Raw genomic sequence first — 27267 nt, 5'->3', positions numbered from 1 at the left:
TGCCTACCGCCCCTCGTTGTACGATTAATAAAGCATAAGACAACTGCAAAAAATGTGACTTGGTAGTGATAAAGAATTGATTAATCTTCAGCAACATCTTTATAACGGTCATTGACGGGGAATCTGCAGCACAGGCGCGAGCTCCGTGCGTGCTCTGGAGCTCGAGCAATCCAAACAAGTAAGATAAACAAAAATAAATATAGCATATATGTAACACTCCGAGTTTTTGTAAAGGCGACAACTTTTGGAACAAAAACAATATTTACTCGTTTAAGTGTCAACCTGTTCAAAGCAGGAGCTTTGACCTCCGTCTAGACATTAAATACAGTGCTGTGAAGGGGAATAAAAGTATCCACCCCCCCGACTTCTTTTTTTGTGTGTATATCTTATACTAAATTGTTTCATAAATTAAAACAAAGTCTTAAGATACAATCTCAATTCCGAAAAAGTTGGGACAGTATGGATGCAAGAAGACAAGCATAAAGAGTCATTTGAAAATTCAATTGACCCCGTACTATTTTGGAAACATTATTAACACGTTATGTGATGTTTTACTTTGTGTAATTTATTTTTGAAAATATACTCTGTTCAAATCTGTTGACTGCAACACACTCCAAAAAAGTTGGGATTGTCGACTGTTTACCACTGTGTAACACCCTTTTCTTTTAATAACACGTATTAAGCGTTTGGGCGCTAAAAAGACACCAATTGTTTAAGTTTAGCAAGCGTGATTTTCCCCCATTCATCCATCATGCATTTCTTCAGCTCCACGACTGTACGGGCCTTCGTTGCCTTATTTTGCGCTTCATAATGCACCACACACATAATGATGTACAGATGTTTGGTTACCCATGCCATGGGCACTGACACACCCCCATACCATGACAGATGCTGGCTTTTGGACCTGACGCCGATAACAGCTTGGATGGTCTTTTCCTCTTTGGCACGGAGAACATGATGGCTGTTTTGTCCAAAAACTATTTAAAATTTTGAGTTGTCTGACCATAAAACATGATTCCACTGTGCTACTGTCCATCTCAGATGGGCCTGAACCCAGAGAAGTCGGCGTTTCTGGTCGTGTTGATTTATGGCTTCTGCTTTGCACAGTAAAGCCTTAACTTGCATCTGTGGATGCATCGGCGAATGGTGTTGAGTGACAAAGGTTTACCAAAGTATTCCCGAGCTCATGTCAGGAAATCCATTATAGACTCATGACAGTTTTTAAGACAGTGACGTCTGAGGGATCGGAGATCATGCGCATTCAGAAGTGGTCTTCGGCCTTGCCCTTTACGCACCAAGATTTGACAGGATTCCTTAAATCTTTTAATTAAAGTGTTGGATTATTCGCTGATGCATCTGTTGGCAGGTTGGCAAACCTCGACAAATCCTTGCTCTTGAAGGACTAGGCCTTTTTTGGAGGCTCCTTATATACTATCATTAGATGATTCCCTCACCTGTTTCACATCACCCTCTTATTTCAACTTGTCACATTGCTATTAGTCCTCAGTTGACCCATCCCAACTTTTTTGGAACGTGTTGCATGCATCAATTTCAAAATAAACATTTATCTTCAAAAAACTATGCAGTTGATTAGGTAAAACATCAAATACCTTGTCTTTATACGGTTTTTGTTTAAATACAAATCAAAGTACATTTACAAATCACTCCTCTTTGTATTTAGTAGCATTTTCCATACTGTCCTAACTTTTTCGGAATTGGGGTTGTAAAACAAAGGCAACCTGAATAAACAGAAAATACAGTTTTTAAATGATAATGTTATTTATTGAAGCAAAAATGTTATCCAATACCAACTGGGCCTGTGTGAAAATGTATTTGCCCCCGTAGTTACTAATTCCCCAAATCTATGAAACTGCATCCATAACAGGGTTCAGCTGAACTAAACGGAACCAGGCCTGATTACTGCAAACCCTGTTCAATCAAATCACCACTTAAATAGAACTTATTTAACAGCATGAAGTTGGTTAAAAGGTCTTACCCAGTAACACACTATGCCAGAATTGGAAGAAATTTCAGAAATGGTGAGGAAGAAGGTGATTGAAATACATCAGTCTGGGAAGGGTTACAAAGCTATTGCAAAGGCTCCAGGACTCCAAAGAACCACAGTGAGAGCCATTATCTCCAAATGGAAAAACTCGGCACAGTAGTGAATCTTCCCAGAAATTCCTCCAAGAGCACAGCAACTACTCATCCAGGAAGTCACAAAACAGCCAAGAACAACATCAAAGGAACTCCAGGCCTCTCTTGCATCAATAAAGTTCACTGTTCATGACTCCACTATCAGAAAGACACTGGGCAAAAATGGCATCCATGGAAGAGTGGCGAAGTGAAAACCACTGCTAACCCAGAAGAACATTAAGGACACAAACCTTGATGATCCTCAAACCTTTTGGGAGAATTTTCTGTGGAGTCGAAAATGGAATTGTTTGGAAGACGGGCAAATTGCAATAATTGAGGGAAACATGAATTCTGCTCTCTACTGGAAAATCTTAAAGGAGAATGTCCGGTCTACAGTCCATAAATGGTAAATGGCGCACTTATATAGCACTTTTATCCAAAGCGCTTTACACCGTCTCAGTCACCCACTCACACACCAATGGTAGCAGAGCTGCCATGCAAGGCACTAACTTGCCATTGGGAGCAACTTGGGGTTCAGTGTCTTGCCCAAGGACACTTCGGCATGTGGAGTCATGTGGGTCAGGAATTGAACCACCAACCTTACGATTAGCGGGCAACCCGCTCTACCACCTGAGCCACAGCCGCCCATAAGTTGACACTCAAGTGCAACTGGATTATGCAGCAAGACAATGATCCAAAGCATAGGAAGTAAGTGAAAGACTGATCTCCAGTTATTGGAAGCACTTGGTTGCAGTTATTGCTGCTAAAGGTGGCACAAACAGATTTTAAGTTTAAGGGGGCAGTTAGTTTTTCACATGGGTGATGGGTGTTGCATAACTTTTTGTTTTTTTGCTTCAATAAAAATAAATAAAAACTGTATTGTGTTTACTCAGGTTGCCTTTGTTCTATGTTGTATTTTGTTTGACGATCTAAAACTATTTAGTATGAGTTGCACACAGAAACAAAGGAAGTCAGTGTGGGGGCAAATACTACTTCACAGCACTGTACGTTTCTATTATAATATGTGTGATGTGCTTAGAGATTTTGGTATAATTTGTTGGTTAGTGCCATTATTCCTTTGTAAAGTTAGCAGTTGTCTTCCATGCTGACATCACATGCTAGTTACAATGGCATTCAATAAGGGAAAACACATAAGGGAAAACACATAAGGGATAACTGTTAGGTTTTCACCATTAACACTTATAAACTACTAAAGTAACATTCAGTGTTATATTAATAAGAAATCCGATGTAGAAGTAGTGGAGACAGCAATGAGACTTGGTTTGTTGACTTGGTGATCTCAAACCCATTTTCAGCAAACATGACACGAGGAGGTCATCTCATCAGACTCATTCACATCTACGCTGCAGTCCATTCTAAAGAGATGAACTTCGAAGTGGGATCATGGTTGGCCGCATACAAACTAAAGTGATGAATAGTGTTTACTTCATAGGGCTTTTCAAAATTATTCAAAGGGAATAACCAATAGACACTACACTGGTTTCATGCTGAATTTAGGGTTAAATAAAATGGCCGTAGCAGATGGGCTTAAATGTAGGTCAAATCCAAGTTTAGTAATATTAAATTGTAACTAAAATAAATAAAGCAGTGGAAAGTAAAGCTAGGGTTTCATGTTTTTGTCACTGCCTGAGGTAAAAGCCCAGAGCAACAAATGAGTTACTATGGGGTTGTTTTTCCTGCATACCTGGATGTTTATGTCACACGTGGTCATATGTTGTTATCGGCCCTTTAATCAGTCTGCTATTCTTATTACTGAATTCAGGAAGTGTTTAATATGAATGTGTGCTACATGGCTAAACACAGAAAATAGTAGCGTGCAAAAAGCATTTTTCCAACAATACAACAGGCAGCATCTGCCTGCAAAATCACAGATGTACTGTATATATCCAGATGAGACTAAAATGCCCAGAGCACTATAGAGAGGCTCAAAAAACAGCAGGTAATTTTGTCATTAGTTTACTTAGTGGAGGAGGCTGAATAACACAGATAGAGCCTATCAGGATGGAAATAAAATCACAGACTTGCGACTGAAAATGGTGAAAAGGGAAGTGGTACCCCAGTGGTTAAGAGGTTGGATTTCTGATCGGAGGGTTGTGAGTTCAAATCCCAGCACTGCCAAGCTGCCACGGTTGGGTCCTTGAGCAAGGCCCCTAACATTCAACTGCTCAGTTGTATAAATGAGATCATTGTAAGTTGCTCTGGATAAGGGTGTCTGGCAAGTGCTGTAATGTAATGAAAATATGTCATTACACCATATAAATCTAATCCTGTCCAAACAGGGTGTGAAGTGAACAGCAGCTCCTAAATGAAACTGTTTGCAATTTTTGTTGCTTACTCAAAATTACTACAGAGGCCATGAATTTTTTTTTAAATTCATGCATACTATGTACCCAATTGTTTAGGTACCAATTTAGTTTACCTTGCCCACAGGAAAATAACTGAGGTAACAAAATCACAATTTTATTTATTCATGCTCTCATTTAGGCTAATTTGGGTTGTCCTCTAAGATTTATTAAGATTTAGTAATTTTGCCTTCTCTGGTAGAAGAATGCTCCTGCAACATGCAATTGTTCTTTCATAAAATGGAACATTTTGTAATATGTGCTGCGCTATGCCCTTCTCCACTTCACTGATTACTCTGATGGAGATGAAAGAGAATTCTGTACACTAAATAGGATGCCTAAATCAGTGGCTCTCAAACTGTCCCTCAGGGCCCCCATGAGCTTGTCATTTGTGCTCAACAAGCAGAGCTGCTGTAGCTTGACCCTTCTCTCTTTATCTTGGCAGAGAAGCTTGAAGGTGACACAATTTCCAGATGGTTTGCAGTTAGAGTAAATAATCATACTGCATGGGAAAAAAATCTTTAATGTCTATAAGAATAGGGTCAAGGGCCATGGCTGCCCTGCTCAATCAATTAACAATTGCCTGAGGCACTGAGATTTTGGTGGTGTGCATATGAGCCCTTCTCATTAGCCATTATACTTACTCATAAACCCTGTCTGTGTCGCAATGCTGATGCACATACATGCTTCAAGAAGCATAAACCAGCCTTAACTGTGTTTGTTCTGTTATATGGCTATACTTCTTTCAGGTGCAGTGCCAAGCTGGCATTCTAAAGTTTCTCCTTGTTTCAAGCTGAATAGTTTTCAGGTCACTTTTGTTTTTTCTTTATGCTAAGAAAATACTGATGTCATTCTTAAATTCTTTATTTCCTTGTAATAGTTTCACTGTATACAAAATTTCATACAGTTTTGTTAATCCCAAAATGCATTTCACCCATTTACAACTATGATTTACAATCATGTGATGTGTCCTGGAATATTCTTTCTCTTTCTGGTCCATTTTTGTTTTTATCAAAACTTTATAGCATAAAAAAAACACCACTGAGTGATCAAATGGACCCAAAATGTAATTTGTTTGCTTGCTCAAACACTAGCACAAATTATGGAATAATTCTTGATTGGACAACCCCATGATGTTACAAAGAAGATGGCGATTGCAAAATATGAAGTTGTAGTAGCAGTCACTATCTGCCTTACAACTTTTGTATTCATTTTCAACAACTGCTTTATCCTGGTCATGAGATCGAAACTCCTTCCTCTCTATGACTTAAGACTGACTTTACATCATGTAGCCTACATAAATTCAGCTGCTGCAACTGGGAGCTACTCAGCCTTGTAGCCTGAATACCCTCACTTTACCAGTTTGCTTCCATGACACAGCAGAAGGCTGTCAGCCGATCAGGGTGGGTCGTGACGTCATGTTGTTGTTCATCAAAGCAATAATTGTCCTGATCAGGGTGGCTCATAGTTACATATTTACAAGGTTACAAAACGGATTACATAAAATAGTCTGATTACAATACCGCTAGGGGTCGCTAAAACCTGGAAGAGGATTTGAAAATGGTTTAGAAGCTGCTCGGTTCGGTTTATAGATTTTTGGCATTTCAGTAGCTAAAATTCTAAAATGGGAGGCACATCTGTCCACCACTTAGGGATGGATGGATCAAGGAATTATCGATACGGTTTCCTTTTAAAAATCGACGCTAATGTAAGAATGTCAATGTGTTAATTTTTGATCAAACCAAATGTGAAAGAATATATGCGAATATCGTAAGTCCAACGTCAAGCCAAATGTATGCAAGTTTAACTTGGTATTGTGTGGAAATGAGAAGCAGTGGTATCGCCCAGTCCTCTGTGCTGATGGGCGGGGATTCTGCTGTTTGCTTACTGGCGAGGGAAAAAGTTACACAAGCACTTCACAGCGTTTTGTAACACTTGGGTGTACTACGACTACACACAGTAACTATTCCCATTCATTTCCAACCCGCTACGCTGAACTTGGCACATACAGCAACCAAGTGCTGCTTCTAGACACTAGACGACGTGGGGTTTAACGCTTTAAAACACACAGCGACAGGACCATTTAGCTTTTATGTGTTGGACGTTGAGATGGTGAGAAAGTAAGAAGAAGCGAGTGTGTACTGTGTCTGACTTCGGGTGAGCGTGAAAATACGGGTTCAAGCCAGAGGAGAAACACAAACGGACAGGAGAAAACAACATGGAGTTACATTCAGTCCTGCTGACAACCGGCGCGTCTGTGGGCGTCTTCAATCTGGTCAACCGTGGACTTGGTAAACTCTATGTACCAGAGACAGCTCAGAGGAATATATGGAAATGGAGAAACATATCCACATCTTTCATTCACAGCCTTATCACTGGAATATGGGCTGTGCTTTGGTAAGTGTTCAGCATTCCCCCACACACACACTAGGGATGTCACCATACCAAAAATCTTGTAGTCAGTACCGATACCACCAAAAGTAAACAATACTCGATACCAAAGTTGATACCATGGTGTGTTTAAAAAATAATAAATAAATATTTTTTTTAATTCCTGGAGGACATCCTCCTCTGGCTGAAAGAGAGAGAATTTTAGTTATCAAACACTGTCTGACAATGACTGATGGAACAGTACTAATAACGAGTGCTAAGGTGCACTCCTGCGCGCGCACACACACACATCTTATACTCTGAATGCATTAGTTTAAATTCACTGATATGGTGGCAGGAAAAAAAGATTTATTAAAAGCATGAACATTTAAATAATTATTAGTGACATTAGGCTACATTTAACTGACAGGACACGGGCTGAATGCCGATGCATGATGGCCCATTAGGAGGTAGTTTATTATATAACATTGCAATGCGTTAGCGTCGTTACCAAATAACTGGCTATCGCTAACATTACATGGAGCATAACGTTAGCTGGTTTCACGGCAACAACGCCAGCTGTCGTAAACAAACATAATATAGGACCGTCTTTCAGGTGCTTCGCCAAATTCCAGGTGTCTCCTCGCTTTGTCTGAAATGAGCGACAGCGTCGGCTGCACACCGGCAACCGATGCTACCTTCCCTCTCAACGAGTCGGGCGTAACTAATCTTCTGTAGTTCCCCCCCCCCCCCCGTGTGTCTTCTTCTTTACCACTTGTGGACCGACTAAAACAATTACGCGTATTTGCTGCCCCTTCAGTTCCGGAAGAATTGCAACCTTGGTACCTACGCCTAAAAACAAGTACCGTCACCTTTTAAGAATGTTGGTACTGACATGGTACCGAAGTATCGGTTCTCATGACATCCCTACACACACAAAGGTGCTCACCTGTTGCTTTCATAACTCTGTTCACTCATTCCATTAATAACTCAGGTGACCTCTCTTTCTTCCCTAGTTTTTATATGCATCCCCAGATGGCTGAAGATTTGATAGAAACACACACTGTCTTCTCACATGCTTTGGTGTGTGTATCAATTGGTAAGTGAAGCAGACAGCTGTATCACGTGGTTTATATACAGTACACAATATTCCTTACTTAGACCTGGCTTGTTTAGATACTCAGTCAACTTTGGACTGTCCTATATAAAGAATACTTTGTCACAATGCATGTTCCTTTTGAACGTCTGTCAGTACGCAGTTGATCGTAAGTGCTCTCTGTGTAGAATGTGGCACTCTTTAAAGCTATGCCGCTTTGTCCAAGAGAGCAGAGGCACTTTCTCGCCCAAACAGAGCTGGAGTTGAAACATAATGTCATCCCACAGCCTTCCCTCCCAGTGACAATCAGGCCATGTGCAAGTGGCATACAAACCTCGGTCTCAGCAATACTCAGGACATACACCCTAGGCTGGGTTTTACAACAACATGGAAGTGTAGTGGCCAGAAACTCCTGCAGATGGTTTATTTTAAATAGCTCTCAAACTAGTTTTTCACCCATGGCACACAAGCAAAAGAAAACAATGTTGCAGAAGTGCACTACATGACAACCTTGGAAGCAATATTGACTGTGAATGAAATGTTTTCTTTCAGGAAATAAAATTGTGTGTGTGTGTGTGTGTGTGTGTGTGTGTGTGTATAAGTGTGTGTATAATTTTCCTGTAAGAAAACATTTTATTCGCAGTGAATATTGCTTCCAGTAAGTACTTTGAGAGCTATCAAATAAACCACCTGCGGTAGTTATTGGCCACTACTGTATATATATACACACACACACACACACAATACATATATATGTATATGTGTGTGTAATTTACATTTACATTTATTGCATTTGGCAGGTGCCCTTATCCAGAGAGACTTACATTTATCTAATTTTTTATACAACTGAGCAGTTGATGGTTAAGGGCCTTGCTCATGGACCCAGCAGTGGCAGCTTGGTGGGCTGTGATTTTAACACACAACCTTCTGATCATTAGTCCAATGTCCACTGAGCTACCACTGTAATGTCTGCATCAGTATAGTGTACAACTAACTGATTGAGGTTTGGTTTTTTTTTCTCCACATTTTGCATGTAAAAGTTCAGAGTTTTTATTGTGACCCTAGTAATGTACTCCTTATACTTCACATCACAAGCTTCTCAGATGCTCATGAAGACTTGTTAGCCAGGTATAATGCTGTGTTGTGTTGGTTGTTGGGCAAATTAACTTAATTATATGTATTTTTTAAACTTTATTAATTTTGTTAATTCCATAGTTTGGCCTGAGGTGTAGATTTAGATGCTGTTAAATAATAACCCATTCCAGCCAGTATGCAGATATTGTGATTTCCATTGGCATGCACAAACTCCCAAATTCCAGAGATATTTTAGAATCCTAACTGTATCCCACTCTTGGCGTTGGCAGAGGTTAGCTACGGCTGGAGAGTCAATGAGCGGCTTTGTGGATTTATGATCGGTCCCAGGCTCAAGCACCCAGGCCTTTAGTCACATGACTTTAGCTACATGAATGGGCCATTAGTCTAAATGAACATTTTATTGTATATTTGTCCACTAATGGCATAGATGAGCATCAGGACCACTAATTTTGTTATGCATCAGTGTAATATGCTGGATTGTGGAGTGAGTCATTTTAATTTGACTCAAAACTTTACTCTTCCCAGCAGCGTGATGAGTTGATCCATGAGTCTTGGATACTCTTCCCATTCAATTTCTTTCACATAACCAACAGATCATTGACCCAGAATGTTATGTTGTTAGTGTTCAAATTCTGCACATGACAAGTGTGTCACAGAAGGGCACATTTGTAGAGATAAGAATGCTATCATGGATAACATAGATAATGGTCTAGTTTATGTATTATTTATTTTAGATAAAAGTGATTATCAGATCTTTGGTTAATTTGTAAGTAATAAACACAATGGTGCATGCTGTTATAGGAAAATAATCAGTGATGGTATGATATGATTAGGTGGTGTGACTTCTCAGGAACGTGTTTGGGTGAAATTAATTCCAGTGCAAAAGGTCTAAAGCATGGAAATTCAGTAGAATAAGCATTTAAGTTTTCCATCTAAATAAGAATGAAGCCACAGCATGTCAGCATCAGATAATGGCAAGTTGTATTTTCTGTAATGCAACTAGCCATTATAGTGAAATGCTTATCTTATGCTGTATGTACATCAGTCGGCTCTTTTCTAATGTTGTGCACTGTTTGTTCTGTTCATTCTCTGGCACTCTAATGGGCTGTCTCCATGGATACCTTCATGGTGGGAGATGTATTATAAATAGTGCTCTGTCTCTGACATCTTGGTTACCATCGTCATGGGAGCTGTGCCCTTAATAAGTACTTATGAAATGTTGCAGGTAGTTTTTTTCATTACTAGATTTTATTGATGCATTAATTTGTGTGTTTTTTTTCCCTAGGATACTTCATATATGACTTATTTGACATGGTTTTTAATCAGAAGATCAGCCATTCATGGGAGCTCCTTTTCCATCACATGGTGGTGAGTATAGACATAGAAATGCTGTTGAAAATGTAAGGCAGGAGATGATTTGACTGTTAAAGTGAAACTTCTTGGTGAAAAGGTTATTGTAGAAACCAGACAGTGTGATTCCTCATATTCCTGCCTGTTTATCTTGTTTCCCCCAACTGTTCAACCTGTCTCATAACCTGTTACCAAGCAAATATGTGAACTCAGTCATGGCCCCGTTTATCTTTTGTGGTTTAGAAATACTCTTGAATAAAAATGAGCATAAAGAATATAAAATGCATTTAGCGCATGCATTACAGTTCTTAGCAAAGCTGATTTAAACAAATAAAGCAAATCAATTTTGTTATGAGTGACATGTGTACAAACTTAATCACTGTTCAGTCTTTTTTTTTGTAAGATACATTCCAATAGCTGGAGAAAGAATCTATTGGCCTGGTAGGATGTAATGGCTTTACGAGTGATATTACGTCACTGTTTGGTTCGCCTGTGAAAAGAACCTAGCCAGCTTCAGTCTTGGTTCTGTTGTTGTTCACTCTTTTCCTGGGAGCTCATTCACTGAGATGACTGCAGAGAAAATGCCACCAGATTCTTAATTGCACTGTGAACACTCGTTCACCACCACATGTCTCTTCCTTCTTGTCTTATCCATATCCTCTGCAAAGTTTAGTCAACAATTATGGCTGTTGTTAAGCCTAAAGCGTTGTTGCAGTTGCACGTGGCATTAATGAGGAATGCTGTCCATTAGTACACAGTCACATTCCATTACCATTGGATCATACTTGTTTGACAGACATTTTGATCACGCCAATAGTTTAGTCCCGGAAGTTCTATGGAACATCTTTGTTTTATTGTTTTTTTTTTGTTTGTTTTTTTTTTTGCAGAAATGTTCTAGTAGAGCTAGCAAGGGTGTTCATATGGATCAATGAATTATGAATACTGGCTGTCTGCCTGCAGAAGAGAGACTTCCCCCCCTAACTCTTGACCTTCCTGTTCCTCCAGAGATACTGAAAAGGCCCTGATATGTAGAACAGAAATAGGGAGAGGATGTATTGCTTGACAAATATTCATAAACACAAGCAGTACAGTGATTCAGTTCTGGGGAACATTAGTAATCCTTGGTATAAGTGTAGCTTTGTGTTCCATTAGGGCCATTCTGGAAAGCCTTAACTGTGTTAATGGAATAAATGGAAAAATGAGGAATAATTTTTGTTCTTGTAAAAGTGTTTCGCTTCGTACATAGGCAGTACCACTTGCCAGATGTGTCTGGAAATATTGTGGTTTCCCAAAGTGGTGGAGTGGAAAGTGAAAGTTTTGCCCTAAAGAGCAAGCATTTCAAAGTAAACAAGTACATGAAAATGAGTTTCAAGAGTTCCACCAATGTAGCTTTGATCTATTTCAGTTTGCTCAGGTGGTCCGAGCACAAATTGATCTCATCCCTCTGTCATTTAGCAGAATTGAATCTGCTAAGTGAAATTGAAGAGGCATGAGACATCAATTATTTTCCTAGGCCTGCCATGTGCTGGTGATCAGATATTAAAAGGACAATTCTACCAAAATAAAAATATCAACAAATTTCCTCTTGGCCTAAATGTCAATATACTTGCTGACCAAAAATTGTTTTTATTTTTAAACTGAAAGTTACTAAGCATTCATGTGTTTGTTCATTCATTCATTCATCTTCAGTAACCACATTATCTGGGCGGTGGATCTGGAACCTATCCAAGGAACATAGCATGAGCTGGGGACACACCCTGGATGGGACATTAGTCCACCGCAAGACACCATACACACACATTCACACACTCATTTATATCTAGGCTCAATTTATCATATACGTATCTAAAAGAGGTGGGAGGAAACCCGAGGAGACCCGTGTGGACATGGGGGAAAACATGCAAAACTCTGCAGAGACAAAAATCTATGTTCAGAACCTAACCGGGGGATTATGGAGCCTTTGAGGCAGCAAAGCTACCCAGTGTTAGTGGATCATTTTGTGCCGGCAATAAATGTAGCAGATACTTTCCTAGCTAAAATCATTTACACTGAGTTCTTTTGCACAGTTACATGGTTTGGGAAGTAAAGCTTTCCATTCTGAACTCCAGCTGTAACTGGAGCTGGAGTTCTAAATAAATTTCTGTTGTTAGGAAATTATTATAATTTTTTTAACAAATTTTATTAAAGCAGTGTGCTACAGCATTATATGATAATTAATTAAGATTTACAGAATTATTATACTGTGCTAACGTCAGTAAGCTTTTTACTTATCAGGTCACTCTCGGGACAGTATCAACCGTCCTAAAGATGCAGAGTGCAACACGTGTATTAAGACATTTAGGGCCAGCGTCACACTTCTTTAGACTGCTGGAAAGCGGGAACAATGTGAAAACAATGGCAAATGGAAGGTAGCAGAAGAGCAAGGAAGGAAAGAGTGTGTGTAAATGAGCATACTGATTTTGTGGAAGTTCACTTGTAAAGGTCTCCCTTCCCTTTAGCACTTCATGTTCAGACAGAAGCAGCGACATCTGCTCTCCACGTGTGGAAAATGGATCTGGGTCCTAGGAAGGAGACCCCAAGTGAAAACTCGTCTTTATTTTACCATCCCCCCAGCTCCTCTATTGCAATCTCTCACACACTCGTATAGACCCTCCTTTAGATGTGGAGAATCCTTCTCTATGTTCCTCCTCTGCACACTCCCCAACGTGCTCACTAAGCCTCTCAGAACAACACTCAGTCTGTGCCAGATCAGCCCAAATAGTCAGAAGTACTTCAGCAATTCACATCCTCTCCAGGAAAACAGCAAGGCCATGATATTTGTGTGTGTTCATGTTTAAGGATCGAAGATTCAGTACAAGAGGGTTGAGTCTTTATTTTTGTCACATAAATAATTTTTTCATCTAATACGTAAATGTTAGTGTCCTGACCATGCATTTTAAAATTTGTATTTTTTTTTATTTTATTTATTTATTTTATTTTTTAAACAAATGATTAGCTGGATCTGCTCATGAGTTCATAAGCAGTGGTTATAATTGCAGTGACTTTCAATTAAGACAGAAGACAATCCAACTAGTTGTTCTAGGGACCATCTGTGACTCTCTTCCAGAAGAACTTACAACCTTCTAAATGCTAGTACAGAATCTTAACCCCTGAGCTCCGATTGCTCCACTTCTGGCCCTCATAATCGTCTGTGTTCTTGTTTAGCGGGAAGAGCGATTCTGTTTCTTATCTGTTGCTAAGCAACTGTCTAATAGATAATCTGTTTGGTGACAGAGCAGTTGAAATATGCATCTGTGAATTTCAGCCATCCTGTTTTTAATGTGTAGTATGGATTATACATATGACACCTTGCGTAACTGAAGAAAATGAGATTTTAATAATGATTAGAAGGTGCACACTATATAGACACCAGTGTGTGCTTTTGAAATTTGAAAACTAGAGGTAGCACATGACTGTGTCCTATATATATACTGGGGCATCAGCTGGAACAACCTTTTGTTTAACTGTTAATATTGTAAGATAAATCTGAAAAACAAAATGACGTGCTCTCAGGTCCTGAGGAATACCATGTCTTATCCTGGTTCTCACTGACAGCATGAGATCAGCTAAGACTCGAACACAGGCAGCTAGTCACGTGTTATATATATTTTAGTGCTTCTACTATTGCTTCTAGTTTCCCTGGCAACCATGGTTGTGTGTGTTTTGTGGCTGTTTTTTGTATCTTGGTGGGGACCAAATGTTTCCACAAGGATGGAATGTGGGACAGTTTTGGGAACATTTAACTCTCTCTGCGTGGAGACCTTTTTTTTTCCTTTAACAAGGCATGCAGCTCTTGCTTTCTTTCTAAGCCAAAGTCTCTTAACGTACCACATACAACTTTGGCCCCTGTGTGGACTTTGTCCACTATGTGTTTATGCACAAAGCTTCATTTTCTCAAGGCCAGGAAGAGGCTCTTACACTTGTAAACACACCCATTATTCTGTTAGCTTCCCATTGCATTTGAACTGCCCACTTACCTTTCTAGGCTGGACTGGAAAAACTTGAAACTCAATTCATTCAGACTGGGTATCAGTCCAGTGTTAGTGGCTTTTTAAAGTCCACACTCGCACCCAATACTTTTTTTTTTGTCCTATATTTTCTTAACACCTGTTTTGGTGCCTGAAATATGAAATAATTTACAGTATGTTACAGTAAGTGAGTTTGCTTTCAAGTATTGTGCAAATGAAAGTCTTTATTATTATGGTTAACACGCATTCAACATTTCATGATTAAAGCCACTTCCTGTTTGGTTAAAAGTTGGGTTTAAGGAGTGTACACTTCAGAATGATTAACTAGACGATGTGGTATTTCTTGTGGTTGTGAGTGACGAGGTACAAGGAATTTCTTTTGTCAAAGCAGCTTTTAGGAGCTCTCTAATACTCCCACCCATGACCGAAATAGCATCGCGCTGACATTTAAGTATGAGTGGCATGTATCAAATACACAGAGTTCCCATTATTGTTTTTCTCACTGGTCTGTTTGGCCACACCCTAATACCTCACTTTGAGTTTATCTCTATTTCTCATCCACTATGTGCTCTGCCTTGTAACAGCTGATGCTTGTATCTCAGATACTGCTGATTTGGCAGTAGATGTGTTTATGTAGCTGGTACGTTTAGTATGAGAAATCTAAATCTGTGTGTGGGCATTACGGCTGATAAATACCTTTTAACCTCAGCACCTAGGAGCAAGTGATTTTCTGTGTGTGGTGCTGTACTGTTTTCTCACTCATCAGTAGAAGTTGTTCCACTTGTCCTCTCAGCGCTCAGCCGTTTTCAGACTGCCCTGAGGCTAGCAGGCACGTTGACTGCATCTGCAATGCATTTAACACTTTAGGCAGGTTGCTTCCTGGATAAGCTTCAGTTTGTTTAAAATGTCTCTCTTATTGTTATTTCTTATTTATGAGAGGGTTCTCTGATAGCTTCATCTGTATTTCAGAGCCTGTAGACTTAGTGTGTGTTGCACACTGAGATGGTTGTTGTTGTTGTTGTTGTTGTTGTTTGGTGTGTTGGTAATTGACTCCACAGGGACTTTTCTTCTAGAAATGAAGCTAATAGATACCTGTTTTTAACTAATCCTCAAGCTCTCTCTGTGTAGAAGAGTATTCCTGGGAGACAAGTAAAACACAACACGACACCTCTATCACCTCAACCATACTAATAAAGTGGAAAAGAAATAGAAATATTTGAAGATGGCACCACTTTATTGAATTTATTGATAATTATCTATAACTGACACAAAATTGAGAGATGAACTATAGTATTGTCCAATACTGATTTCAGAGCACTCCAGTCCTGTATATATTCAGTCTGGATATATTATTTTCCTTGAATTATTATTTGTGCTCCTCTAATGCAAATAGAAACTGTTTTATACATCCTGAATATTGCACTGTAAATAGAAATGGTCAGGTTTATCAGTGTGTTTTTTAAATTTTATTTTATTGGTAATCCCCCTTTTGAAGTTTCTCTGCTTTTCTGTTATTATCCCTACACACTTGCAGAAGCCAGTCTTAATGATGGTCTGCTGGGAAAAACTTGCTAATGCTGATTTGTTGGTTACTTCAGGCAGAGGACGAGATAGTTGAATAAGCCTACAGTTCCATGGGGCACTCAGTGGACCAGTGTGTGTCTGGCTACATGCCAGGCTAAATCACTTCCTCAAGTGCCAATGTTATGTGCTCAAACTTTAAGGCGTTGAGCTTCTATGAGTACAATCTATCTACTGTACAAAGCAAGTATAGCTTAACAATACATTTTGGTACTTAAAGGTGATTAAAGGTAAATTAAAGGTGTTTTACACATCATTTGAGATTGTGCTCTGTTTTCTCGAGACTGGTTAAGGTTCTGTCTGTAGTATTATGATTTATAGTCATTTTAGGAAGGCCTGTAAGGGAATCATTGCTGTAAACCCTGCTATAAACCATATGCTAGACCAAACATTAATAAATTGGCATGTAAACAGTATTTGTACACATTTTGTTACGTTTTATGCTGTCTACTTCTTTTGTTTTATGTGTATTTATACACCGATCAGCCATAATATTAAAACCAGTGAAGTGAATAACATTGAGTATATCGTTATTATGGCATCTGTCAAAGGGTGAGATATATAAGCCAGGTGGCCTGGTTTTCTTTTACATCACATGGATGGCCAGGTGTGTGTGCATCGCTTACCTGGAAGAGAAGGCACCAGGATGTACTATGGGAAGAAGGCAAGCCGACAGAGGCAGTGTGATGCTCTGAGCTACGTTCTTCTGGGAAACCTTGGGTCCTGGCATTTTATGGCTGTTACTTTGATATGTATCACCTACGTAAACATTGTTGCAGACCAAGTACACTCATTCATGTCAGCAGTATTCTCTAATGGCAGTGGACGAAAAAAATTGTTCAGGAATGGTTTGAGGAACATGACAAAGAGTTCAAGGTGTTGACTTGGCTTCCAAATTCCCCAGATCTCAATCCGATCAAGCATCTGTGAGATGTGCTGGACAAATAAGTCAGATCCAATGGATCTGTTGCTAATGGCTTGGTGCCAGATACCACAGCACACCGTCAGAGGTCTCGTGGAGTCCATGCCTCAATGGGTCAGAGCTGTTTTGGTGGTACAAGGGGGACCTACACAATATTAGGCAGGTGGTTTTAATGTTATGTATATGTGTATTTTTGTATTGAAAGATTGATTGTATTTTACCAAACACCTTCCCCCTCTGCCAAAAAGTGCACCATGCGCATATGAGTTCCTCAAAGTCATTTCTGGAGAAGGATTCCCTAATTCTTGCTGTGTTTTAAGATGGTAAAATAATTATTTTTAGTTATCACGATGTAGATCATTAATAAGGTTGATGAGAGTTGTCCTCAGGAATCCAGAGCTATAAATCCTTGAGTCTTGGTATCCTTTCCTCCTTTTTAACAAATACAATTAATTCTGTTTTACATTGAAGAATTTGTAGCTCATCCAGTTGTTTACTGACACAGAGAGTCTATGGGACTGTAGTTCCTTAGTGTAATGGTGCTTGTGGATGTCTGGGTGTCATCTGCATAACTGTGGAAAGAAACAGTTTTTGTACGAATTGTGGCCTGTTGGATGTCTGTTACATGTCTGTGGTTTATTCAGGCCAATGTAGTGCCTGCCTACTAAGTATGATTTCAGTCAGCTGAGGTTCAGCATAGTCCTACCCACTTTTCCAGTCTAAGAATATTTTATGGTCAGCATTGTCTATTGCAGCACTAAGATCTAGTAATATTAATACTGACTTTTTTCTAGTCAGTATTCTCAGTCAGTATTCAGACAAATTGATTGATTGAGGGCAGTCTTCATACTGTGATAAATATGATCAGAAATCAGGCTGAAATTTGTCAAATAGGGTGGCTTTAATTTAAGCAACTGCTAAGCTGAAGATATCTTTTTCATTAATGTTGCTTATGGAAGATTTGACATAGGACTATAGTTATTTGGTATGGAAACACCCCGATTCCATTTTTAGTAGGAGATTAAGAAGTACAGGGGTTTTTTTACTTTGGAAAAATAAAGAGTAAGGCATATTTCAGATCCATTTAAAAAGACATTACAGACATTTTAGATAATCTAGTGGTAGAATGTCAAGGCAGCATGTGTTAGTTTTAATTCCAGTGTTTTTGGATGGTATCTTTCACATTCTTAGTGTGTGTGTGTGTGTGTATATATATTATACAGTGTCCTACACTAATATTGGCACCCTTGGCAATTGCAAGCACAACACAGGTTTATCCGGGAAAAAAATCTCTTTGCTAAATATGTGTGCCACAGTTATTGGCACCCCTATGAATTCATATGAGAAAAATATATTTTAAGTATATTACCATTGATACTTTACATTTTTTAGTACACCTGGGTGACTAGGAACAGGAAATTGTTCAACCATTACTTCCTGTTTCACAGGGTTATAAATATGAAGTAACACACAGGCCAAATTCATAGGCCTTAGTCATTCAAAACAATGGGTAAGACCAAGGAATATAGCTGTTATGTGCGGAATTACCACAATCATTTCTACACCTTTCTGTGCACTCACTAGAATGGAAAATGCATGCTACGGATGTAACTGTAGTTTTGTGAACCCTTGATAGCTGCCATGGGTGATGAGATCCTGGAGAAGGTTCATGGTGATGCCCACGATACAGCAGCAGAGATATCGTGGCGTGGCATGCCTTTAAGTAATGTCCATAAAGAGGAAACACTCCTTGTAGGGTGGCTTGTCATGGTAGTGTCCAGCCCACCTATAGGCCATTGTGATGACAGCCACTACATAACGGGCTGGTCTTTGGTCACAAGGGATACAGCTGTTTGGTGTAAACTGTACTGTAGGGCGCACACTGGGCACAACAAAGAATACTCTGGAAGTTAACCTTTATGGCATGCTGCAAGTTCAGTTGATTGGTTTACAAAATTAAGTGACACAACCCTGGGCAGAAAACCCAACAATGATTTAGGTTGTAGGCCTTAGTCCTCGCTTAGGTCCAAGGGGCCAAACCCACAAGAACAAGAAGTTTGATTGGTGGAGGAAGTCACCAGGGTGTTCTGTTCACGTGAGTAACAGTGGAATCCAAGGTTTTGCCGGCCAGCCACAGTTAGGACTGGTCTAGTTGCTTAATTCTATTGAATGGGCAAAATCCCATAGTTCTTTTTCTCACCTGGCTTGTTCACTGTCTCACACACTCTCCCTCTCTCTGTCTCTCACACTGATTGGCTTCTGGCTCTTCTGTCACTCTGTAGTCCGACTTCTTTTTTTACCTTAAGGTAGTGCATGATGATGTTTGATATACTGAGTTGGCGTATAATGTCATGTTACATCATGGAATATCATGTTATAGAATATTATTTATAAATATTTGTAAATATTATTACTAAAAAAACTACACTCTGAAGATAAAAAAAACAACAACCATGGAGTCTGCCCTGTTCTAATATGCAAACAGTTATCACAGTAGTTTACGAGGGTAAGGGAGTGGGCTCATGTAGGGTTGGGCCCTGTGCAGCTGGGCTTCTTTCTCATGTCTTGAAATTGGAGACTTTTCCAGACTTTGGCCCCTTGATTCCAGATTTATAATATAGATAAGGTTTATCTGTACTAAAGCAATCCTGCTTTTTCCCAGGTTAGGGAGGAAGTGTTCTTCCTCCTGTGTTCATTATTGCCCCATAAAGGGATCATTATAAAAGCATTCAATCCCAGCACTTACATGTCCTTTGACATTTTTTTCACTTGAGGCACACTTTACTGACCTCAGTTAGAGGTTAAAGCTTCTTTGCTTTTCACTTTTGGTGGCCACATGTTGTCCAGTTGTTCGTGTAAATTCAAGATTAGGATGGCTGCATTTTCACCTCTGAGAATGAGCTGAAGAAACATAACGAAAGATTATGCTTATAAGGTTATTTTGATAGAACGATGCTTTATTTCGTGAGCCATTGGTTCAGGAAGGGTTATGTACAGTACAGAGTGTGGTAGGCGTTGTGCAAAGAGCATCTGACTAAGGGATGATCGATTGTTTAATAGTTCACTCTGGCCATTAATGCACATAGTCAACTGACCTTGTTTTACAATCAGATGCACATGCATTCCACTGTGAAACTAGCGAGGAAAAGAGTTTGAGCTCTGAAGGACTGAGAGAGAGATTTCAGTAACCATTACACTTTCCAGTATTTATTTTATTTTTCCAGTTTTTGAAGCAAATTCATACTTTCCTATGACTAAATCATAATAGTCATAAGGGTAATATGTATCTTAACAGTGCATTTGGTGCACATGTTTACAGTGTAAACAGCCTTTCATGTTTTATAGTGTGGTAACTTTACAAGCAAGCTGTTTGTACTTGAAACAAAACCACACATCACATGCTTGGTTGAAAACGCACAGATGCCACTGGCTGCAGAAAAGAGCCCCATGCCCACAGTGAGGAATGTCTCAGTTTGTGCTGTGTTAGCAGCTACTGTTATGCCTGTCATTGTGAATGTTATTGCAGTTGTGACTTTGTTGAACGCCGGCCATAGCTGTGTCGTGTGCTGATTTGGACAGGACTGTGTGAGGCAGTTCCAGCTTTGTGGACTGGGCTGGGAAGCCTTGGCTCTAATTATCTCTTACTAAAACAATTATGTCAGTATGTGTATTATAAGATTAGACATGTCTGCTAGTTGCCTGGATAAAGACTGGCTTATTGACTATAAGCAGTCATTATACAGGTCTGTTCATTTGGCCTTGATGACGCATGTGGCAAAGAATGACTAATGTCTAAAGTTGACAAAAAACAAGCCGAGATTGTGTGTATTTTAAGAAAATGCAAGACATTTTTAGTTTCAGTCACAGTTAAACATGCATGTCATTGTTAAGTCAGAGAATTGTCAGACAAATGTAGTCTTACTTTCATATTAAAGGACTCAGAACACCACCTAGTGGAGGGTTTTTGTAGATTAATGAAAATATTGCACACTGATACATGGGCCAAGTGCAGAATTATCATGCAGAATGATTGGCCAATCACAATAAAAGTACTAATTAATTGTTGTGGCATATATATTTTTTTTAGCATTCAAGTTTTTAGTGTTATTTTCAGACATTGGTACTGCAAGATGTATGATGCACAGTATAACAGAATCAGACAGTCAGGTGACAAATCCTTAAAATTACTGTTCCTGGTTTGTAAAAAAAAAAAGAAAAGAAAAATCTAATATAATGTGCAGGAAACTGGCTCTATTACTGGATTTAGGAGACACTATGAAAGATATACAGACCATATATACCAGATGTATAGAAGTGTGGGGCCAAGTTCATATTGGTAAATGCACTGTTTATCAAAAGTTAACATTAAAAAAAAATCTCTATAGAGAGCTACAGTATATACATCATTTAGTCTTGCTGGGGCATATTTTAAGAATATTATAATATTTTAATATTTATAGTTTTTTGTTGTAGTAATAAGAAGAAGAGGATGACGTTTGCTCTTTAAAAACATCTTTCATCTTTGCGAATATATGATTAATGTATTTAAATGCCAGAGTAAATATGTCGTGTGCCAACATGTGTTACAACAAGGAAATATTTGTTCTTATAATGTTTATGGACACAGTTTTAATACAAGAATTAGTAATGAAATTTACTATTACATTTAATATGTATAAATCCTGAGAGGGTTGTTCAAAGTTTCTTAGCTTTGCTTTCTAAAGGTTTCTGCTAGGAACCCTTTCTGATAGGGAAACACTCAGAACCCATTAGGTGTGCAAGTTGTTTTTTTTTTGTTGTTGTTGTTTTTTTTTTGTGTTTTTTTTATAAAGATTTTTCTTTAGAAAATAGAGTTAAGGGAAGAAATCTGTAACTTTTTATGTACTTATGATTTGGTTAAAGGATTTGATTTGACCAGTCCCTGTATCAGAAGCAGCTTTATGATACACAGACAATCACAGACAGTTAAATCCTGATTAGGATTAGTGCCATTCGCTGCGATCACAGTAGGACATCTCTCTGCTGATAACAGGTCAATTGTGCCTTTGTGCTCATAACCTCAGCTGATGATGAGAGAACACTGCATGCAAAGGGCTGATTCATTCCAGCTCTCATCTAGCAGACACTGCTGGAGGAAAAAAAAAATCAATTGCAATCGCACAGAGCAACATGATGTAGAGTTGAGCCTCCTGTTTGGATCTAATTTTAAACCGAATGATGTGTCAGCTTTAAAAAACAAAAACAAAAAAAAGTGATTTATAAGCCTTGTGGCCAACTGTACATCTACATCACATGGGCGTATGATGCTATAACTTCTGTTTGGTTAACATGCATTCAAACTTATCTTTTTTTTATGTTTTCCATTTTTAATATAGAACAATTAATGTCAAGAACTTGCAGGGTAACATCTCACAGGAAAAGAATAAGTACAGTTGCATTTTTAACATGTTTAAGTACATACAGCAACAGGCACTGCACATATTAAGCAGGTTTATTCTTGGCCTTCCAACTATCTCTATCTATCTTTTAAGTTATGTTTTTTCACATTTAACTTTGATTATCTGCTTTCATTTTGTACATTCATACAAAACATACACTATACATACATTAATTCAGTGGTTTTCAAAGTGGGGGCTGCCAGGGGGCGCCCAGGGGGCCTCAACAATTTGGTGTGAAAAATAAATAAATACATGGTTTTCTCTTTCTCACTCTCAGACAACCACACACACAAACACACACACACAATCAATTCCTAATCTAATGTAATGTAAAGATGCAAGATGTAATTATTAATTAAAAAAAGGGGGATGTATTCAGAAGTCTGTATTTTTAATGTGTTTTAAAGACATCTTGCAAAAGGGGGGCCTCAGTCAAATGTTAATGCCATTAGGGGGTCCTTGTCCTGGAAAAGTTTGGGAACCCCTGCATTAATTCATACAAATACATACACTAATGGGTCAATCGGCAGCATCCCAGTACCACTCTTTGCACCTAAACGCTCACACAGACGCATACGTGCCCTTCCACAGAATTTTACCTCCACAGAAAATGACCTCATGTCTCTGTCATATAGACTCACTCCCATTACCACCCAGTCAGTGCACAGATACTTTATTGATCCCTTACAGGGGATTGTTAATTGTTAATTTTCATATATCCCAGCTTGTTAGGGAGTTGGGGTCAGAGCGCGGGGTCAGAGCGCAGGGTCAGCCGTGATACATGATATGTGGCTTGAACACTGACCTTCTGATCAGTGACCCAGAGCGCTGAGCCACCACGGCACAAGTTTATTCATAGTATTATTATTACTGTCACTGTCGCTAATGATGTTGTTATACTTTGGTGTTTTGATGTACTACATTGTGAAATGTCAGCTTGTAGTATGCCTTTCAATATATTAAAGCAAACTGATTTTTTTTTAATCACCCAAGAATTTATCAATAAGATTTCAATTCAATAAGAAATGATCTTTTAGAAAAATTCTGCAATATCGGTATTTTAAAAACCAGTATTTTTATACAATTTACCAATGAATTAATGTGCAGCTCTAACTATAACCATGATTAATCATGTGTTTTTATAGGTGATCACCTGCTTTGGGCTGTCGGTACTGACGTGTCGCTATGTGGGCTTTGCGGTTGTAGCCCTGCTTGTGGAGATCAACTCCATCTTCCTGCACCTGAGGCAGATGATGCGGATGGCCAGTATTGCCAAGAGCACCGTGTACCGTATAAACAGCATGATTAACCTGGGCACATACGTGGTGTTCCGCATCAACACGCTGGCATGGATGACACGCTGGTTGGTGCTGAACCGCGATCACATTCCCCTTTTCAGCTACACGGTGGGCAGTGTAGGAATGGCCATCATGACTCTCATGAACATTGTTCTGTTCTACCGGCTGCTCCGTACCGACTTCCTCAAGTCCAGCCGCGAGAAAGAGGTCAGGAAAGACAAGGACATGTAATAGGAGCAGGAAAGCACTCTTGTCTATGTCTGAATGAAACTAACTTCACCCAGAACCTCATATTCCACACCTTGCAGATGCCGGCATCTGATGACAGGTCGTTCTGTTTTATACCAGCCTTCTGATGAACTTCTATGCCTTTTGAAGTGTAATTAATTACACCGAAAGCTTGTCACAAGCTTGTGATAAAAAAAAATCTAGTAAAGTGATGCATCAATGGAATTAATGGTGTCTGTTTGTGGGCTGGCAGGAGTGCCGTATGTTCTGTCCCTAAACAATGCTGTAATTAAAGCTGAATTAAACTATACCATCGCAACTTCAAAGTATAATTACATTAATACACACAGTACTGTGTAAATGTTTTAGGCACTCTATTTTTTTTTGTACATACTTTGTTATACATTTTTGTTTTATGACTTCTACATTATCAAGTCAGTACAAAAACATTTTAGATTTCCAAACATTAGTTTAAGAGAACACTTTTCAGACAAAAGACATAATGAAGGCTGCTGGGTTTTGCTGCAAAAATAAAAACAAGTGCGACCGTCAAAGTCTCCAGAAGAACCGTGGCTGGTTCTGCAAGATGCTCAATAAAACTTACAGCTCATTTCCTTATAAAACTGCACACATTGTACCTTGGCTGTCACACCAGATATTGACTTTGTTTCATTTAATACTGTTTACTGCTCTTTGTAGTATTTTTTAAAAATGTAGAAACATTTCATTTCATACTTTTTGAAGGTATCTTTGCTCTACAGCATTTCTTTGCATGTGCCTAAGATTTTTAAACAGTACTGTACATAAACTAACAATACATGTTAGTTTATACATATATAAATATATATATACCTTGCACAGACCTCATGAAGGTTTGTTTAGCCTTGTTAACCCTACCTCTGCTATCTCATAATCATGTAGCAGTTAGATTGTTAGTCTTCTCTTAGCTTCATCTGTGTGTTCAGGACCTGTTAGTGGTTCTAGCAGAGTGACACGGTTTTGCTTGTTTTCCTACATAATACTGACCAGAGGGGGGAAAAACAGCTGATTAATGTTGGTTGTATAAATGCTTTAGATCAGACTTGTGTGTTTGACATTTTCACAGCAGTCCTGCAATCATAGTTCTCTTCCAAACAGCACTAACGTGCTGCAATAAGTCTGATGACGTCTGATAAGTTTCACAGTTAATTAGACTGTTGGCCATCACTGTGACCTCATGGTAGCTGAATCTGAAAGTGCTCAGTGTACTTACAGGAAACTGTTCAAACTGTAATGGCATTTTGTATGTATATTTTTGTCATTTATTTTTACTCAAATATCATTTAAATGTCATACTAAAATGGATTTGCTGAAAAATGGTTACCTGATAAAAGAGTGGATAATTGTTTTTTTTTTGTTGTTTGGTTTTTTTTTTTTGGTTTTTTTTTTAATGTTGTGATATTCACAGTGGTCTACAGTGAAAAGTCCAGTTCTTTTTTTGTTATCCCCATTTTCATGTTTTATAGTGTGGTGTTTAATGGTTCAGAGTAAAGACTCTAATCAGATGTTAACAGGTAATGTGTAGTGTTCATGCTGGCTTTGTCAGGGTTTTGAAGAAGTTACACATTATAACTACGTAGCACATACCAGTATGTGCCACACTTCAAAATTAATGTTGTCAATTAAAATGACACAAAAACTACACTTTAATAACATTAAAAACAGTAATCGTGTAGATTTGCCTCCTGGCCAAGATCAGCTCCAACTGCAAAACAGCTAGTTGGGGTGGAAGCCATTTAAAGTTAAAAACAAAATTTTGTAGAAATTAATCTCAATAATAATAATACTAATAATGAGTGTATAATTATCATTTATTATAAATTAATGAACTCAATTAAAGGACGCTTAAGATGCCACATTAAATTTGTGTTGTTACCTTGAGGTTTAGGGTGTAACCAAGTTTTGAGATTCGAGCTGTAGATTGTGCTCTTGTGAGAGATCAGATTCTTTTTGCAGGTAACACACTATCATTTCATGAACATAGTAAGGTAGTAATGTTTTTTTTTTGTTGTTTTTTTAAATTGAATTCTATGAAGTGCAGTTCTATATTATGCAATGAAAATGTACTGTGGTTATATTATGAAGGAATTTTAAGTAGTGCATCGTCAGAGTTTCCAAAGCCATAGATGGTATCCAAGTGGTTTACTTGTGTAAATGATTAGAAAACTGTAATGCTTTAATTAGCATATCACCATTCAGCACTACTGTCTTAAAATTACTATGATTGTGTTTAAATTGTACATAACACATGTTTTTGTTTGTATAAATGGATGTCTTGTAATTTAATAAATTTGCCATTTATATATTTTGTATGATACTTTTATGTGAAAATAAAGAAGTAACCCTTGCCGTTTCAGCTGGTCGTTATGTATTGTGAAAGCACATAAAAATCCACATACAGACACTCAGTACCTTTGTCTTCGTTATGGTACCATATAAAGTTTTGGGTGTTTCATTTTTAATTTTACGAAAGCTTCAAGTGAAGTTAATTATTTATCATGCTATACGTGCTAATAAACGACTGCTTGAAGCTGTGGGCTGCGTCCCAAACCGCATACTTACCTACACGTATTTTGCCTACTCTATAGCAGGTAAGTACGGTTTCAGACGCAGCCGTGCTCTCTTGTTTGCCATGTGTATACGTGTCCTGTCGCAAAATGCGGTAAAAACTCCATACAATGTTAATAGTGTCATTAAGGTGTGTATATCAGTACGTTTACATGGACAACAATAATCTGATATTGAGAAGATGCACTGATTAATAAACTACCATGTAAACAGCGATTATTGATGACCTTAATCCGACTAAAGTCATACTCGAAGTAAACAAATCAAATTAAGACATGTGGAGTATTCCTGTTTTAGTCACATTATCGAAGTGCATTACAGACATGTACACACCTTAATTACACTATTAACGTCGTGTGGAAGTTTTCACCACATTTTGTGACAGGACACGTACACACACAGCAGTGAGCATATATATAGCATGACAAATAATTAACTGCACTTGAAGCGTTCGTAAAATTAAAAATGAAACTCCCAAAACTGTATACGGGGATAACGAAGACGTACTGTATGTTGATGCGTGAAATTCTGGAGGGGGACGGCGTGCGCGGTGACGTAATGACGTGTGTCGTTAATTGATCTATGTTCTATAACATGTAAAACAAGAACATGAAAGGAGTATTCTAAAAGCGACTCATGTAAACACCTTAATCACAATATTGTCTTATTCAGAATAAGGTCATTAATTTGATTACTGCTGTCCATGTGAGAATGCTATACAATACTAAAATGACAAGTTTCCTGATTTGATTGAACAGGGTTTGCAATAATCAGGC

General features: G+C 38.5%; 1 protein-coding gene across 1 annotated transcript; it reads left to right on the top strand.

The window, feature by feature from the left end:
- The first annotated feature begins 6389 nt into the window (after positions 1 to 6389).
- Positions 6390 to 26270, top strand: tlcd2 (TLC domain containing 2). Its single transcript, XM_053646984.1, has 4 exons — positions 6390 to 6896; positions 7886 to 7968; positions 10346 to 10428; positions 23504 to 26270. The coding sequence occupies exons 1-4, from the start codon at positions 6718 to 6720 to the stop codon at positions 23885 to 23887; spliced, it is 729 nt and encodes a 242-aa protein (XP_053502959.1). The 5' UTR covers positions 6390 to 6717; the 3' UTR covers positions 23888 to 26270.
- The last annotated feature ends 997 nt before the right edge of the window (positions 26271 to 27267 follow it).

The sequence above is a fragment of the Ictalurus furcatus genome, chromosome 17 (assembly GCF_023375685.1).
Source record: "Ictalurus furcatus strain D&B chromosome 17, Billie_1.0, whole genome shotgun sequence".
NCBI lineage: Eukaryota > Metazoa > Chordata > Actinopteri > Siluriformes > Ictaluridae > Ictalurus > Ictalurus furcatus.
The sequence above is the reverse complement of the archived record's forward strand: the minus strand, read 5'-3'. Positions and strand labels throughout refer to the sequence as shown.

Coding starts and splice junctions, on each gene's coding strand:
- tlcd2 (XM_053646984.1), top strand. CDS start 6,718: ATGGAGTTACATTCAGTCCTGCTGACAACCGGCGCGTCTGTGGGCGTC. Junction 6,897..7,885: donor GGAATATGGGCTGTGCTTTG/GTAAGTGTTCAG, acceptor TTTCTTCCCTAG/TTTTTATATGCATCCCCAGA. Junction 10,429..23,503: donor TCCTTTTCCATCACATGGTG/GTGAGTATAGAC, acceptor GTGTTTTTATAG/GTGATCACCTGCTTTGGGCT.